Genomic DNA, 16,843 nt, shown 5'->3' with positions numbered 1-16,843 from the left:
AAGTCTGCTGCAGTTTCCACGGTATGCATCCGATGAAGTGAGCTGTAGCTCACGAAAGCTCATGCTCAAATAAATTGGTTAGTCTCTAAGGTGCCACAAGTACTCCTTTTCTTTTTGCGAATACAGACTAACACGGCTGTTACTCTGAAACCTGTGAATATAATGTAACTGGAATATGCTTCATGCAAAAGGTCTCTTGTAAGATATCATTACAAAGCTGATAATCTACTGAGTGTGGTCATCCTATTTGTATAAATGTAAACCCAGTGTAAGTGATTAATACCTGGGGGAGCTAACACCTGTGCATCTCTCTCAGTGATCAGTGATATTCAGGGCGGACAATTTATGAGTTTATGTTGTATACGCTTTATACAGAGTAAAACGGATTTATATGTGGTTTGGATCCCATTGGGAGCTGGGTGTCTGGGTGCTGGAGACAGGAGTGGTTTTCAGTTAAGTCTGCAGCTTTGGGGTGCATGGTTCAGACCCTGAGTCTGTGCTGGAGTAGGCGGGTGTGTCTGGCTCTACAAGGCAGGGTTCTGGAGTCCCAAGCCATCAGGGAAAATGGGCTCAGAGGTAATTCCAACACATCAGGTGGCAGTCCCAGAGGTTCTCTGTGATCAAACCCATCACAAACCCCTAGTTCTTGTATTATATGAAGGGGTAAATAATATTTCCTATTTCACTTTCTCCACACTATACTTGATTCTATAGACCTCTATTATATCTCTTGTTAATCCCAGTCTTTTCAATCTTTTGTACAGAAACTGTTTCATACCCTTAATCATTTTTGTTACCTTTTCTGTATCTTTTCCAATTAGAATATATCTTTTTTGAGATGAGGCAGCCAGAACTGCATGCAGTATTTAAAGTGCGGGCATCTATTTTCTGCCTTATCTATCCCTTTCCTAATGGTTCCTAACATTCTGTTAGATTTTTTGACAACTTCTGCACATTGAGTGGATGTTTGCAGAGATGGGCTGGATGAATGCACTATAAGGTGGGTAGAAAGCTGGCTAGATTGTCGGGCTCAACGGGTAGTGATCAATGGCTCCATATCTAGTTGGCAGCCGGTATCAAGTGGAGTACCCCAAGGGTCGGTCCTTGGGTGGTGAAACACTGGAATGCGTTACCTAGGGAGGTGGTAGAATCTCCTTCCTTAGAGGTTTTTAAGGTCAGGCTTGACAAAGCCCTGCCTGGGATGATTTAACTGGGAATTGGTCCTGCTTCGAGCAGGGGGTTGGACTAGATGACCTTCTGGGGTCCCTTCCAACTCTGATATTCTATGATTCTATGAACTATCCACAATGCCTACAAGATCTCTTTCTTGATGGGTAACAGCTAATTTAGACCCCATCATTCTGTATGTATAGTTGGGATTCTATATGTGAAGTTATCTGATCCAAATATGACCATATAAATCATTGTTGCAACCACTGTTATAAATGTAACCCTTCTGCCCATCAGAGTTGGCAGCAACAAGGGCCAGGTTCAGTATCTAGGGGTTCCATTACAATAACACAATGCAAAACTGGCTTGATACCCCACCCAGTGACCTGGGATAAATATATACCACCCCCGCTGGGCGCCTCCAAGAGGCAATACTTCCCCTCTCACAAGCATCAAGTCTGAGTGTAGCAAAAGTCTTTTAATAACAGAGAGAAACAATGTGGCATTATGTTGGGGGAACACCACCAACAGGATTCATAACACAATCCATGAGCAAAAACCCATCCCAAGCAAATTGGGCCATGTCCTTTCCCTTTGGTTCTTGAGTCCAGCAACCCAAAAGTTACCCAAAGTCCCAGAAGTCCAACAACCCAAAAATCTCTGCCCCTGGTCAGTGCAGCCCCAGAGTATGAAAATTTATCTGCATATTTTTACCTCCTAACCTGGGTGGAGGTGGGAGGGTTAAGGGGCACCTTATGTGGTCCGAAGCTGATTGCCCCACCTCTCCATGGGGCTCTGCTCTGCTCTACCAGCCCCCTGTGAGCTGCTCCAACTGTCTCCCATACTGGTCCACTCCACCAGCCACTCCGCTCCACGCAGCTGCCCCATGAACTGCTCCAGCTGTCCCACATACTGCTCTGCAATATATCTTCAGGCTCCCCCACTACTGAACACAACACTCAGTGATTTCAGCTCTTAGTCATTTTCACTCTTTTGTGATTTCAGCTTGTAGCAGGGGAGCCTCAGTGCTGGTGCACCGTTAGCCCAAAGTGAATTCAGCTCAGCAGCCTGTAACTAGACTCATAACAGAACCAAAATTAGCTCTAGCATTCCACAGTAGAGGAAAAGGGCAGTGTAATTAACATGTAAGACCCATATTAATACCTATCCTCAACCTCTTTCAATTCACTGAGTTTTGGAACCCATGTCCCTTGCCTAGCAAGTGCTACTTAGTTGATGGCGAGTCCCTCCATTATAACAAAGGCCAAGTACAGTTCCACTGTCCTTGATTCACATAATCAGGATAATAACAATTTATTCTTCCTGCCCCAATGACAGAGAAACTGGGGATCCCACAGCAGCCAAAGTGACCATTTGGGCAGCTGTGGGCTCATTCTAGGCGTGGTGGGTGTGCCTATGCAAATGAGATCAGCCCCTGAAGTTCTTTTCCACAACTTGCCACACCGCACCACCAGATGTCACGGTGGAGCTCATCCTGACTCTGCTTACATATATTTGCAAAAACCTTGCATATAATGTGACATCTAAGATGTCTATGAGAAGCTTATGATTTGCTGGTTATGATTGTGCTATCTGTATGCATGTATCATTTTTGTATTTGAAGTTATGAGCATTGGCTCTATACCTGTGTTTCAAATGTTTGCTCCTGGGGTAATGCCCACAGGGTATTTAGTCAGCACATTTTGGAGGGACTATTCAAATTAAGTCGCTCATGAAGAAACACTTACCTGACAATGGACTATGGGGATGCCCATCTACACTGAATGGACTGTTCTACAAACATGCTGTTTGAGGTATAGGTAATGGCTTCTACTGTGTCCAAACCTTCATGCATGGACATGTGACTCTGAACACTATCTTGTCACCCCTAATTTTCCACTAGCTTTGCTGAGGGCTTTGTTTGAAACAATGGGTTTCCCACCACATGGCAGAAGATATAAAAGATCTTGGAATGGAAACACCTCCATTTTGCCTCTTTTCTGCTCCAGCCTCTGGACTTTGAACTTATACTAATGGGAGCATTCTAACCACAGGACTGAGGTCCTTCCAATGATTTGGAAGCAGCCAGAGACTTGACTTAACCCAGCAGTTTATTCCATTGCTGTTACAAGCCTGAACCCAGAATTTTGCCATTACTGTATGTATTTGACTCCTTTGACCAATTTTAACTCTCACCTTTCTTTCTTTCTTTCTTTCTTTCTTTCTTTCTTTCTTTCTTTCTTTCTTTCTTTCTTTCTTTCTTTCTTTCTTTCTTTCTTTCTTTCTTTCTTTCTTTCTTTCAATAAATCTTTAGATGTTAGATACTAAAGGGTTGGCATCAGTGTGATTTTTGGGTGAAATCTGAATTATATATTCACCTGGGTGCATGACTGGTCCTTTGGGATCAGAAGAACCTTTTATTTGATTAAATTAGTTTTAAAAACCACTCATCTTTAAATCCAATGTTTTCGGTGGTAATACAAGGACTAAAATACCTAAGGAAACTGCTTTTATGACTTCTTGTTAGCCACTGTGGTGAAACAGAAGTTTACTTTTGTTCTTGGTTTTGGTATATCTTATGGAGGGATAGCCATTAGTTTGGGGGTATATCTGTCCTATTTCTCAGCAGTTTGTCCTGAATTTGGTATTCTCAGTTGTGACCCACTGAGGCATGGTTACACCATGTACTTCATTAGCATTTCTCAACATTGACTTTCATCTGCCATTTTATTGTCCAGTCACCCAGTTTTGTGAGATCCCTTTGTAACTCTTCCCAGTCTGCTTTGTATTTTCTGCAAACATTGCCACCTCACTGTTTATATTGTGATGCAGTTGCAAAAAAGGCTAATATCATTCTGGGGTTGTCATAAATATAAAGGGAAGGGTAAACCCCTTTAAAATCCCTCCTGGCCAGAGAAAAAGAATCCTCTCACCTGTAAAGGGTTAAGAAGCTAAAGGTAACCTCACTGGCACCTGACCAAAATGACCAATGAGGAGACAAGATACTTTCAAAAGCTGGGAGGAGGGAGAGAAACAAAGGGTCTGTGTGTCTGTTTATATGCTGTTTCTGCCGGGGATAGACCAGGAATGGAGTCTTAGAACTTTTAGTAAGTAATCTAGCTAGGTATGTGTTAGATTATGATTTCTTTAAATGCCTGAGAAAAGAATTGTGCTGAATAGAATAACTATTTCTGTCTGTGTATCTTTTTTGTAACTTAAGGTTTTGCCTAGAGGGATTCTCTATGTTTTGAATCTAATTACCCTGTAAGTTATCTACCATCCTGATTTTACAGAGGTGATTTCTATTTACTTCTATTTCTATTAAAAGTCTTCTTGTAAGAAAACTGAATGCTTTTTCATTGTTCTCAGATTCAAGGGTTTGGGTCTGTGGTCACCTATGCAAATTGGTGTGGCTTTTCATCCAACATTTCCCAGGAAAGGGGGGGGGTGCAAGTGTTGGGAGGATTGTTCATTGTTCTTAAGATCCAAGAGTCTGGGTCTGTAGTCACCTAGGCAAATTGGTGAGGCTTTTTACCAAACCTTGTCCAGGAAGTGGGGTGCAAGGTTTTGGGAAGTATTTTGGGGGGAAAGACATTTCCAAACAGCTCTTCCCCAGTAACCAGTATTTGTTTGGTGGTGGTAGCGGCCAATCCAAGGACAAGGAGTGGAATATTTTGTACCTTGGGGAAGTTTTTGACCTAAGCTCGTAAAGATAAGCTTAGGAGGTTTTCATGCAAGTCCCCACATCTGTACCCTAGCATTCAGAGTGGGGGAGGAACCTTGACGGAGTGTATTAACAGGAGTGTTGTATGTTAGACATAGGAGGTAATTCTCCTGCTCTACTCACAACTGGTAAAGTCCCAGCTGGAGTATTGTGCCCAGTTCTGGGCATCACACTTCAGGAAGGTGACAAGTTTCAGAAGGGTAGCTGTGTTAGTCTGTTTCAGCAAAAACAATGAGGAGTTTCCTGCGGCACCTTAAAGACTAACAAATTTATCTGGGCATAAACTTTCGTGAGCAATCCACTTTGTCAGATGTATCTTTCAAACTATAAGGGTCATTAAGGACTGGAACAGGCTTCCAAGGTAGGCTGTGGAAACTCCATCATTGGAGGTTTCTAAGAAGAGATTAGACAAACACCTGTCAGGGATGGTCTAGATATACTTGGCCCTGCCTCAGAGTGGGGAGATTGGACTAGATGTCCTGTTGAGGCCCCTTTCAGCACTACGTTTCTGTGAATCTGTGCTTCAGAGAATCGTGTAAGACCCTCTGCAGTGGTTAGTTATGGGATTACCTGTGCACAGGTGAAGTATTTTTTAATCCACGTTGTGGAGTGGTTTGTTTGTTTCCTGGAGCCGGAGATTTCACATACCCTGCCGTGCTCATTGTTAGGGGGCTTATGTTAGGGGTCTTATTCCTTCACCCACTTACTTCCCTGGTCCTTCTCGCATGAACAGAGAGCAACAATACCCGAAGTCCAAAGGTGCAAACAATTCGATGTTTATTGGGGTGAACTTCCAGCAAGCATGATTCCAGTTTCCTTCCTTAGTATCCCCCTTCCCAGCTCTGACACCACAGAGCCTTACACCTGTGTCCCTGTTCCCATTCCTGCCCTTAGCCAAACATGATTCCAATTTCCTTACCCGCATTCCCTGTTCCCATTTCCCCCTTTAGCAAAACATGATTCCAATTTCCTTACCCCCATTCCCTGTTCCCATTTCCCCCTTTAGCAAAACATGATTCCAATTTCCTAACCCCCATTCCCTGTTCCCATCTCCCCCATCCACACACCCACCCCCTCCCTCACTTCCTGATTGACTACAGACTATATAGTAAAACTTGAATTCTGCTTAGCTATACCTTAACCAATCATTTTCCTGAAATTTAACTAACCAATCCTAACATATTGTAACATGATTATGTAACCAATTATATCCCACCACCTTAATTAGTTTACACCCAGCAAAATTAATTATACAGCAGACAGGAACAATCACAGAACCAGACAGAGATTATACAGACAAACAATAGCAAAGTGGGAACTATAATGACAAAACAATACAGAAGTGAGGATTTCACATCCCAGCTATTGATAAGTGAGTTCTTGCCAGACAGGATGCTATCAAACTAAGTTTCCTTTTACATTTTCTAGGCACTTCCCTTTCTCTGGAGGTGATAGGAATACAATCCTGTCCTGATAGTGCCTAACAGCCCAATAGCACCTTATTTCAATGTGACTAGTTTGGAATGTGAGGATGTGACCGTTCGCTTCCCAGCTTATGGCTGCCTCTGCTGCTTAGCCAAAGGCCTGAGCCTAAGCACAGGGCCACAAACTGTCACAGTAAGAATCATAGAATATCAGGGTTGGAAGGGACCTCAGGAGGTCATCTAGTCCAACCCCCTGCTCAAAGCAGGACCAATCCCCAATTTTTGCCCCAGATCCCAAATGGCCCCCTCAAGGATTGAACTCACAACCCTGGGTTTAGCAGGCCAATGCTCAAACCACTGAGCTATCCCTCCCTTACACTGAGAAGGCCCTTACACTGGTAGACAGTGGTTTTGATTCTTTCTTTTATACCTCTATCACTAGCCAAGTGATAAGAATACACCTAAATTCTTAGAGTACAGGCCTTTACAGACAGGCCTGAATATCTATATCCTAACACTCATGTTCTGGATGAAACAATTGAAACAAAGAGTAAACCTTTGAAGAAGAAGGTGCTTTTATCTTTCTTCACTCACTCTTGGGATAAGCTCCTGGAAGACTGTGGTAGCAGAGGCATCAGCCTAATGAGCAATTACTGGATTTTGCATCATTTTGGTGAAATGACAGATAGCAAAGATTGTTAAATATTTTAATTTCTGAACTGTTTCTTTTGACCTAGTTATATGTACAATTATGGAGGTGGTTGACCATGCTTTCATTGTTAAGATGGAGTCAAGGCTTTACTCCTGGGGGAATTCTGTTCTACTTCAGCTTTAATGAGCTGCACATAATTTTAATTTTTTGTGCAGAAAAGAGCTTCTGCCAAAATGTTACTGCAGTTCTGCCTTTTGCCCACCAGAGGGTACTGTGGGGATAGAACAAAGCCCACCTCCCCACCGGAGGTAAGTATGTTACAGACATACTTACTTACAGGTATTTTGAAATAAATGATCATAAATAATTCAAACTGGTGTGTAGAGCCCTGCGCAGATGCAAATTTCTATCTGCAGATGAGGATATCAGTGGATAGCAATCGGTATCTGCTGATCCGCAGGGCTCTACTCCCAGGAAATGCAGCAGCCAAGGGGAGAAGAATGTGGTGCTGCCTCTCCCAGGATCCAGCTTCCTGCATTAGCAGTCCCTCCCGGCCATACTGTACGACCCCAGACAGGAGATGCAGAGTTTTTCAAATATTGTGTGCAGTTTTTCTTTTTTTTCTGCAGAATTTTAATTTTTTTTTGCACAGAATTCCCCCAGGAGTAGATCATAGCACCATTGTTCTGGGTGCCACTCAGACAGAGTGACACAGAACCAGCCTTCATTAACTAACCCAAGCAGCGGAAATGTTATCAATGCCAGCCCTCCTCTTGTCATTGGGATGAACATCGCTCTGCATCTTTCTGGGTCTTGGGCATGTTCTCTTACCCTCCCCTTTGCACAGTCAGGTTTCAGGAGAAAGGGTCTTTACAGCATTATGGCTGATTTAACTGAACCAAAGCTGCTCCGTCACTAGCTAGCTAAGCAGAATAGACTCAAGCCTCGTCTTGCATCTCTACTGTGCATCTACCCTAAGAGGCTGGCGGGGGTTAGCTACATCGCTGGGAAGCTCTGTAGTGTGGACAAATCCATAGACACCACACAGAGAGGGATATGAGAAAGACAGGGCTGGATTAGGGGGTTTCCAGCAATGATCTCATCAATCCATTTGCTGGTGTCCCAGCACCGCAGTTTTAATAAGGCTCCTTGCAATTTCTCTAGTCGCGATCATTTCCTGCTCTTCCTCTGGTAGGCGTCTTACTTGGGAGCCAGGATGAAGAGGCAGAAGCAGATGGTATAATTAATCTCTGTAGATCTGTTATCCCCAGCCCAGTCAGAGTATCCCACAGGGTGCAATGGCCACTAGGATTAATTAAAATGTCGATATTTCTAATGAGTACCTAGGCTGTTCCTTCTCATTGCACTGGGAGCCAGGCTCAGAAGTTACTCTTGACTGCTTTAGCTGAGTTCCATGTGTCATTACCATGAACACCAGAGCCGGAACTGCATTTGACTATTTTAATTTGTATTATCACTATTGTTATAGTAGAATTATGGTAGGACCTACAGTCTGGAACTGAGACATGGGTCCCTTTGTGCAACATGCAGCGCAGATACATAGACACAGTTCCCACCTGAATGCGATCCACATTTCATAGCTGAGAGTGACAGAGGATTTAATTATCCACGTGTAACGCCAAGAGACCTGGGTCACAGGCAGGATTGAACCTGGGAACCTTTGGAGCTAAAGGCATGAGCCTCTACCACATGAGCTAAAAGTCAACTGGCACTTAGCTAAGTCTGTAAAGCAGCCTCACCAATCTCTCTCTCTCAGTGGTCTCAGTAGCTCTAGGTTACACATGTATAATGGATGGGGAAACTGAGGCACAAAGCAATGTAGTGAGTTACTTAAGGTCAAATACAGAATCTTCTATGGAGCCTGTACTGGAACCTAGATATCCTGTGTCCCAGGCCTTTGTCGTAACTGTAAGATAATGGTTTGCAAATAATTCCCATGGGCTCTTTAAATGTAGGTATGTTGAATTGATACAGTTTTCAATTACAAGATACTATAGCCACCGGCTCTCTTGGCGTCTCCCTCTATGGCCGCCCAGTGCCCATGGTTTGGAGGTCAATGGAGCTTTCCCATTATTCATCAGAAGCTACAGTGGTTTTAAAAATCAATGTACACATTTTGTGCACTGATCTCCCGTTCCAGGTTGTCTTTTCTCAGGCACCATAAGTCTGGATTTGTGGCATTTTAATGCAGCTAAACATATGCGTGTACATCTGGGAACAAAGAATCGAGGCTGTGCTTACAGGATGGGGGCCACTCTCCTGAGGAGCAGCAACTCTGAAAAAGATTTGGGGATCATGGTGAAGAATTAGCTGAATGTGAGCCCCCAGTGTGATGCTGTGGCCAGAAGACCTAATGTGACCCTGGGATATATAATGGAGCAATCTCTAGTATGAACAGAGAGGTGATTTTACCATTGGTGTGACCGCTGATGGTACACTCTGTCCAGTTCTAGTGTTCACAATTCCAGACAGGTGTTGACACATTGGAGAGGAATCAGAGAAGAGCCATGAGAATAATTGAAGGAGTAGAAAACCTGCTTTATAATGATGGACTTAAAGAGTTCGAGCTCTGTAGAGCTGTGTAATAAGGCCAAGATTTTCAACGTCCTCTTCAAGGTTTGAATCTCCAATTTCTACTAACTGTAGTGCAGACTGATTGTGCCTGTCGCTTAGGCAGCTTTGAAAATGTCAGCCTCACAGCATGTCAAAGACAGCTCGGTATTTCCAAGCAGACCCATATGCTATGCCTGCAGCTGCCGCATATCAACGTGCAGGCGTTTGACCCCCTCTCAGTTTTCTCAGAGCCGCTTTCACCTCCTTGTTCCTCAGCGTGTAGATGGCTGGGTTCAGCATGGGCGTGACCACGTTGCCGAAGATCTGCACAGGGGTCACCAGCACTTTGCTCAGCTGGGGCTGTGTGCAGACCAGGGCGCAGGGCCCGAAGAACAGCGTCACCACCGCCAGATGCGAGGCGCAAGTGGAGGCTGCTTTGCGCCGCCCTTCGGCCGAGTTTATCTTCAGGACGGAATAGACGATCCTGACGTAGGACGCGAGGATGAGGAGGAAGCAGGTCGTGGGCACCATGCCAGTGTTGGTGAAGGTCACGGTCTCGATGATGTATGTGTCTGCACAGGCCAGCTTGACCACCGGGAAGATGTCGCAGAAGAAATAGTCCACCACATTGGACCCGCAGTAGGGCAGCGTGAAGGTCAGGCTGGTGAGGATGGTGGCGTGGAAGGAGCTGGTGATCCAGGTGCCGGCGGCCAGGAGGGCGCACACCCTCCGGTTCATGATGAGCAGGTAGCGCAGGGGGTGGCAGATGGCCACGTACCGGTCGTAGGCCATGACGGTGTAGAGCAGGCACTCGGTGCTGCCCAGGAAGTGGTAAAAGAAGACCTGGGACATGCACTCGCCCAACGAGATTGTTCTACTCTTGGCCCAGAGGTTGGCCAGGAATTTAGGGGTGCTGATGGAGGAAAAACCGATGTCCAGCACGGAGAGGTTGCAGAGGAAGAAATACATGGGGGTGTGCAGACGGGGGTCAGCGAGGATGGCTAATAAGATAAGCAGGTTGCCCAGCAGGGTGCAGAGGTAGAAGGCTAAGAAGGTGACGAAGAGGATGGTCTGGAGGCCATCAGTGTTGGGGATCCCTAAGAGGATGAAATGAGTCACCGCAGTGTGGTTGACCCGCCCCACGGAGGACTCATTCCTGGGGTAGGGGAGAGAAATAACGCCAGTGAGTTACTGAAACCAAAAGACCTGTCATCCTAGAGCTGCAATGCTCACCCTTCCTTCCACAGCCTCCATGACTCACAGTCATTCGGAGTGGTGTATATTTCTATCATTGTAATGCCACTTGCGGTCAGGGTCTCACTGTGCTGGTGCTGAACATGGAAAGAGCAAATGTCTGGCTTGAAGATCCTACAGTTCAGAGAGGAACAAAGGGGATGTATTTTCTATTCTATTCTAGTCCATTCCAGTTTCTTTTCCTCTTTCCTGTTGTCATAAATATAAAGGGAAGGATAAACCCCTTTAAAATCCCTCTGGCCAGAGAAAAAAAAATCCTTTCACCTGTAAAGGGTTAAGAAGCTAAAGGTAACCTCACATGCACCTGACCAAAATGACCAATGAGAAGACAAGATACTTTCAAAAGCTGGGAGGAGAGAGAGAAACAAAGGGTCTGTGTGTCTGTCTATATGCTGTTTCTGCCGGGGATAGACCAGGAATGGAGTCTTAGAACGTTTAGTAAGTAATCTAGCTAGGTATGTGTTAGATTATGATTTCTTTAAATGCCTGAGAAAAGAATTGTGCTGAATAGAATAACTATTTCTGTCTGTGTATCTTTTTTGTAACTTAAGGTTTTGCCTAGAGGGATTCTCTATGTTTTGAATCTAATTACCCTGTAAGTTATCTACCATCCTGATTTTACAGAGGTGATTTCTATTTACTTCTATTTCTATTAAAAGTCTTCTTGTAAGAAAACTGAATGCTTTTTCATTGTTCTCAAATCCAAGGGTTTGGGTCTGTGGTCACCTATGCAAATTGTTGAGGCTTTTTATCCAACGTTTCCCTGGAAAGGGGGGGTGCAAGTGTTGGGAGGATTGTTCATTGTTCTTAAGATCCAAGGGTCTGGGTCTGTAGTCACCTAGGCAAATTGGTGAGGCTTTTAACCAAACCTTGTCCAGGAAGTGGGGTGCAAAGTTTTGGGAAGTATTTTGGGGGGAAAGACGTGTCCAAACAGCTCTTCCCCAGTAACAATTTTTTGTTTGGTGGTGGTAGCGGCCAATCCAAGGACAAAGGGTGGAATATTTTGTACCTTGGGGAAGTTTTGACCTAAGCTGGTAAAGATAAGCTTAGGAGGTTTCTCATGCAGGTCCCCACATCTGTACCCTAGCGTTCAGAGTGGGGAAGGAACCTTGACACCTGTCCTATTCCAATGTCTTCAATTCTGTTCTGTCTAAGCCCTTTCCCCACCCCTGTCACCACAGTACCTTTGAGCCTTCCTTTTGAGGCTAGCATTTGTCATATATAGTTTGGTCTCTCCCTCGTGCTCTCCGCAGAGGGATAGCCGTGTGTGCAGTGGAGTGATTGTTTTGGTAGGGTTTTGTTGTTATAAATGCACTGGCTGCTATGTGTTTGTGTTAAGGAAGAGGACGAGGATGGAAATTACAAACCAATGAATGTGGTGAAGAATTGCCTCAGCTTTGTTAATGATGTGAATTGTTGGGGAGGGTGTTATTGGGATTAGCGAGAGCAGGAAAAGGAAAGAAGAAGGGGAATAGTCATAGCCAGAGGTGCTGGAACTCGGGCTGCTGGGCGGGGGGCAGCTCCTCCCTTGACATGGTTACCATCATGTCCAGGGTTCACAGTTTGGTTCAATTTCTCAGCACCCCCACTACACAAATTGTTCCTCAGCACCCGTGGCCACAGCTTGTCTTTGCTCGGCCGTGATCAGCAGGCTCGGCTGTGTGGATAACATGCCAGAGGGATTTTTAAGGTGAGATTTAAAGGACAATAACAAAGAGCCTGTTTGGGTTTTGCCAGGGAGTTTTCCCTGTGCAGGAGAGGCAGAGCTGAAGTGGAAACGCTGGCAGGGTGCGGATATAACACATGGAGAGAGGGAGATAAAGGATAGATACACCACAGACAGACAGACAGGCAGGCAGGTACTGCACAGAGAAGGATGGATACAGGGCTGGATCGATTTCTCTCTAAAGAAAATATTTGGCTGACGTCATCTCCCTCTGTGCGAGACAGAGACTGACAGATTCAGAGACAGGCAGAGACTGAGGGAACTTTACCAAAGTAGGAGTCTTACACTGGCTGCATTGGGAAAGGCCGATCCAGCTGCCTGGAATTCTTCCTTTCTGTCCCCGGCCGTGATTCCTGTGTAGCACCATCCAGCTTTCTTATCCCAAACGGCCCATCGCCCAGGAGAGGTGCACAGCCTGGGCCCTTGGTATCCAACCCGGAGACCTAATCAGCTCTGAAGCTAGCCTGGGCTGCCCGCAGCGTATCACCCCACACTGCCGCCGAGCCCCACAGCTTCCAGCCTCCTTATGACTCTCCGTGGTCGTTAAATCCTCTTCGGGCCCTTCGGGACCAGGGTTCTGAATCCCCACCAGGCTCCCAGACTGAGACCGCAGCAGAGTCACCAATTAATGGAGATTTTGCATCATTTGAGAGAACGCTCATAGACCCCCGGGACCAAACCCTCCGCGGGCATCAGTAAGTGTAGCGCCATGGAACTGAAAAGGCCAGATCCCCAGCTCCACCAGGGTCCAGATTCTGCTCTCGCTCCCCCTGACCTGACTCCTGGGAAACTCCATTGGATTCCCTGGGGCTGTTTCCTCTCTCAGCCACACACCCTGGTGTAAATCAGGAGTAATGCCATTGGACTGAAGGGAGCTGCGTAGATTTCTACCAGCTGAGAATCTAACCCAGACATTGTGACGGGGGAGGGGATGTTCATGTTCGTCTAGGCTCTCCTGCGATGTGACACAAGGCAGAGAATTCCCCCCAGGGTGTGAAATAGGCGTAAACTGGGCCAGAGGTTCATCTGGAGGCCTCTGAAGCCAACAGAGCTTTGTCCTTGGTTTGTATCCCCTGCTGTTCCCCTGCCCCCTTCTCTGTGTCTCTGTGTGCACAAGATTGTATCCATGCACTGGTGAAATTCACCCCTGAAATTCATAGATAGCCACATACTGTATGAATACAACCCTGTGCAGACAGAGGGCAGCATACGTCCTGTGCACCAGTTCTCATCACTTTTTGCAGTACAGTAGAGACTCCAAGAGGAGCATTGAGTTATTTTTGGCAGCACAGTACAGCAGCCCCCAACTCCAGCAAGATCCTGGTACTGTTGTTCTGGGTGCAGCTCAGACACAGAGTGAGGCAGACCCTGCCTTTCAGGTTAATCTAAATTAACCCAAACATAGGAAGGATTATCTATGCCATCCCTCCTCTTCTCATTGGGTTGAATGTCACTCTGCATCTTTCTGGGCCTCGCGTGTGTTCTCTTACCCTCTGTAACGAGGCTGGTTCTCGCGGGACCGCACGGAGAGTGCCAGTTCAGGACAAACGGCTTCAAGCAGGGCAGTTACAGCCCAAGACTGGGGTTTTTCCACCTCTAAGGCAAACCAAACCAGACAGACAGAGCAGACTTTGGTTTTACCCCAGTGGCTAACCACAAGTCACACAAGCAATTCCCTTCGACACTCCCGTTTCCCAGTATCACCACCAGTGCCACTTGTTATGGGGACAGATGGTTAGGAAAACCAATACCCCAGTAAAAGAAAAAAGGTTCTCTCAATCCCAAAGGACCAAGCCCCAGACCCAGGTCAATATACAAGTTAGATCTTACCCACAAATCACGCTGTTGCCAATCCTTTAGAATCTAAAATCTAAAGGTTTATCCATAAAAGGAAAAAGATAGAGATGAGAGCTAGAGTGGGTTAAATGGAATCAATTACATACAGTCATGGCAAAGTTCTTGGTTCAAGCTTGTCGCAGTGGTGGAATAGGCTGCAGGTTCAGATCAAGTCTCTGGAGAGCATCCCCAGCTGGGATGGGTCTTTCAGTCCTTGGTTCAAAGCTTCAGGGTAGCAAAGTCCCTCCAGAGGTATTAAGCAGGACTGAAGACAAGATGGAGAAGCTGCAGCAGCTTTTTATATTCTCTTGCCGTGTGGTCTTTCTTCTTTTGTCCCAATGACAAGCTGCCCATCACATGGCCTGGAAAACCCTCAGAGTTCTGTCCATAGACATGTCCCTGCATGCCTTGCTGAGTCGCAAGGCATATCTGCCTTCTCTCAATGGGTCAGTTGAATAGCTGATGGCCCTTAATGGGCCATCCAGCAGGCTAGGCAGAGCTGACGTCACATTGTCTGGGGTGTCCCCCAGAAGCACAGCACAAGTTTGAAATACAGACAGTACAGAGCCAATACTTACAACTTTAAATAGAAAAATGATACATGCATACAGATAGCATAATCATAAAAAACGACCAAACCATAACCTTGTCTTAGACACCTTATTTGACTCTCTTTATGCAAGATTTGGTGCCACTACAGGACCTTGGTTGCAACAATGTTCTATACGGTCCCAGTTCAAGTCAATAACATCAGACCCTCCCCTTTGCATAGTCCGGGTTCAGAGGAAGGGCCTTTAGAGGATTATGGCTGATTTATCTGAACCAAAGCTGCTCCTTCACTAGCCAGGTAAATGGAATAGACACAAGCCTCGTCTTGTACCTCTACTGTGCATCTACACTAAGGGGCTGGTGGGGGTTGGCTACATTGCTGGGAAGCTCTGTAGCGTGGACAAATCCACAGGCCCCTGCACAGAGAGGGATGTGAGAGAGACAGGGCTGGATTAGGGGGGTTCCAGCAATTACCTCCTCCATCCATTTGCTGTAGCCCAGCACTGCAGTTTTAATAAGGCCTCTTGTGATTCCTCTAGTCGCGATCATTTCCTGCTCCACCTCGGGTGGGCGTCTTACTTGGGAGCCAGGATGAAGAGGCAGAAGGCAGAGGGTATAATTATTCTCTGTAGAAGTGTTATCCCCAGCCCAGTCAGAGCATCCCACGGGGTGCAATGGCCCCTGGGATCAATTAAAATGTCTACATTTCTAATGAGCCCCCAGGCTGGGCCTTCTCACTGCGCTGGGAGCCAGGCTCAGAATTTACTCTTGGCTGCATCAACTGGGTTCTGTGTGTCTTTGCCACGTACCCTGGAGCTGGATCTGCATTTGACTGTTTTAATTTCTATTATCACTAGTATTATCATGGGTATTATGGTAGGACCTACATTTTGGAACTGAGGCGTAGGCTGCTTTGTGCCACACCCAGCAAAGACAGATAGAAACAGTCCCCAACTGAATGTGATACACATTTCATCACTGCGAGTGACCAAGGATTTAATTTTTCATGTATAACAGATGGGGAAACTGAGGCACGAAGAGATTTAGTGAATTACTTAAGGTCAAATACAGAGTCTACTATAGAGCCTGTACTGGAACGCAGATCTCCTGTGTCCCAGGCCTTTGTCTTGGCTACAAGATAATGGTTGGCAAATAATTCCCATGGACTCTTTAAATGTAAGTCTGTTGAATTGATACAGTTCTCAGTTACAAAATATTATAGCCACCTGCTTTCCCTGCTTCTCCCTCTACGGCCATCTAGTTAGGGTTGCAAAGCACCCAGTTTTTGACCAGAACGCCCAGTCGAAAAGGGGTCCTGGCAGCTCCCGTCAGCACCCGGGGGCTCCGGGCGAAGGCAGGCTCCTTGCTTGCCCGAGCTCTGCATGGCTGCGGGAAATGGCCACCAGGTCCTTGTGGCCCCTAGGCACATGTGTGGCCAGGGAAGCTCCATGCACAGCCCCCGCCCCTAGTGCCAGTTCCACAGCTCCCATTGGCCATGAACTGCAACCAATGGGAGCTGCAGGGGCAGTGCCTTCGGGTGTGAGGGCAGCACGCAGAGCCTCCCTCGCTGTCCATGCACCTAGGGCCTGTGTCTTCCTCCTGGGATCCATGGCAAGCGCTGCCGGGACCCCACACCCCAAACCCATCCTGCACCCCAACTTCCTACCCCAAACTCCTCATCCCCAACTCCACCCCAGATCCCAGACACCCAGCCAGAGCCCTCACTCCCCCACACACACTCCAACCCCCTGTCCAAGCCTGGAGACCCCTCCTGCACCCCAAACCCCGCATCTCTGGTCCCAGCTGAGTGTCCACACCCCCAGACAGAGTCCTCATCCCCTGTCAAGGTTCATCCCCCATTCTGAACTCTAGGGTACAGATGTGAGGACCTGCATGAAAGACCCCCTAAGCTTATTCTACCAGCTTAGGTTAAA

General features: G+C 46.4%; 1 protein-coding gene across 1 annotated transcript; it reads right to left on the bottom strand.

Moving 5' to 3' along the window:
* Nucleotides 1-9,754: 9,754 nt before the first annotated feature.
* Nucleotides 9,755-13,463, bottom strand: LOC311529965 (olfactory receptor 10D3-like; the record flags this gene model as incomplete). Its single annotated transcript, XM_084646241.1, has 2 exons — nt 9,755-10,700; nt 13,432-13,463. The coding sequence occupies 2 exons, from the start codon at nt 13,461-13,463 to the stop codon at nt 9,755-9,757; spliced, it is 978 nt and encodes a 325-aa protein (XP_084502367.1).
* Nucleotides 13,464-16,843: the final 3,380 nt, after the last annotated feature.

This window comes from Lepidochelys olivacea (assembly GCF_965140295.1).
Source record: "Lepidochelys olivacea isolate rLepOli2 genome assembly, chromosome: 13".
NCBI lineage: Eukaryota > Metazoa > Chordata > Testudines > Cheloniidae > Lepidochelys > Lepidochelys olivacea.
This window is presented reverse-complemented; position numbering and strand designations above follow the sequence as displayed.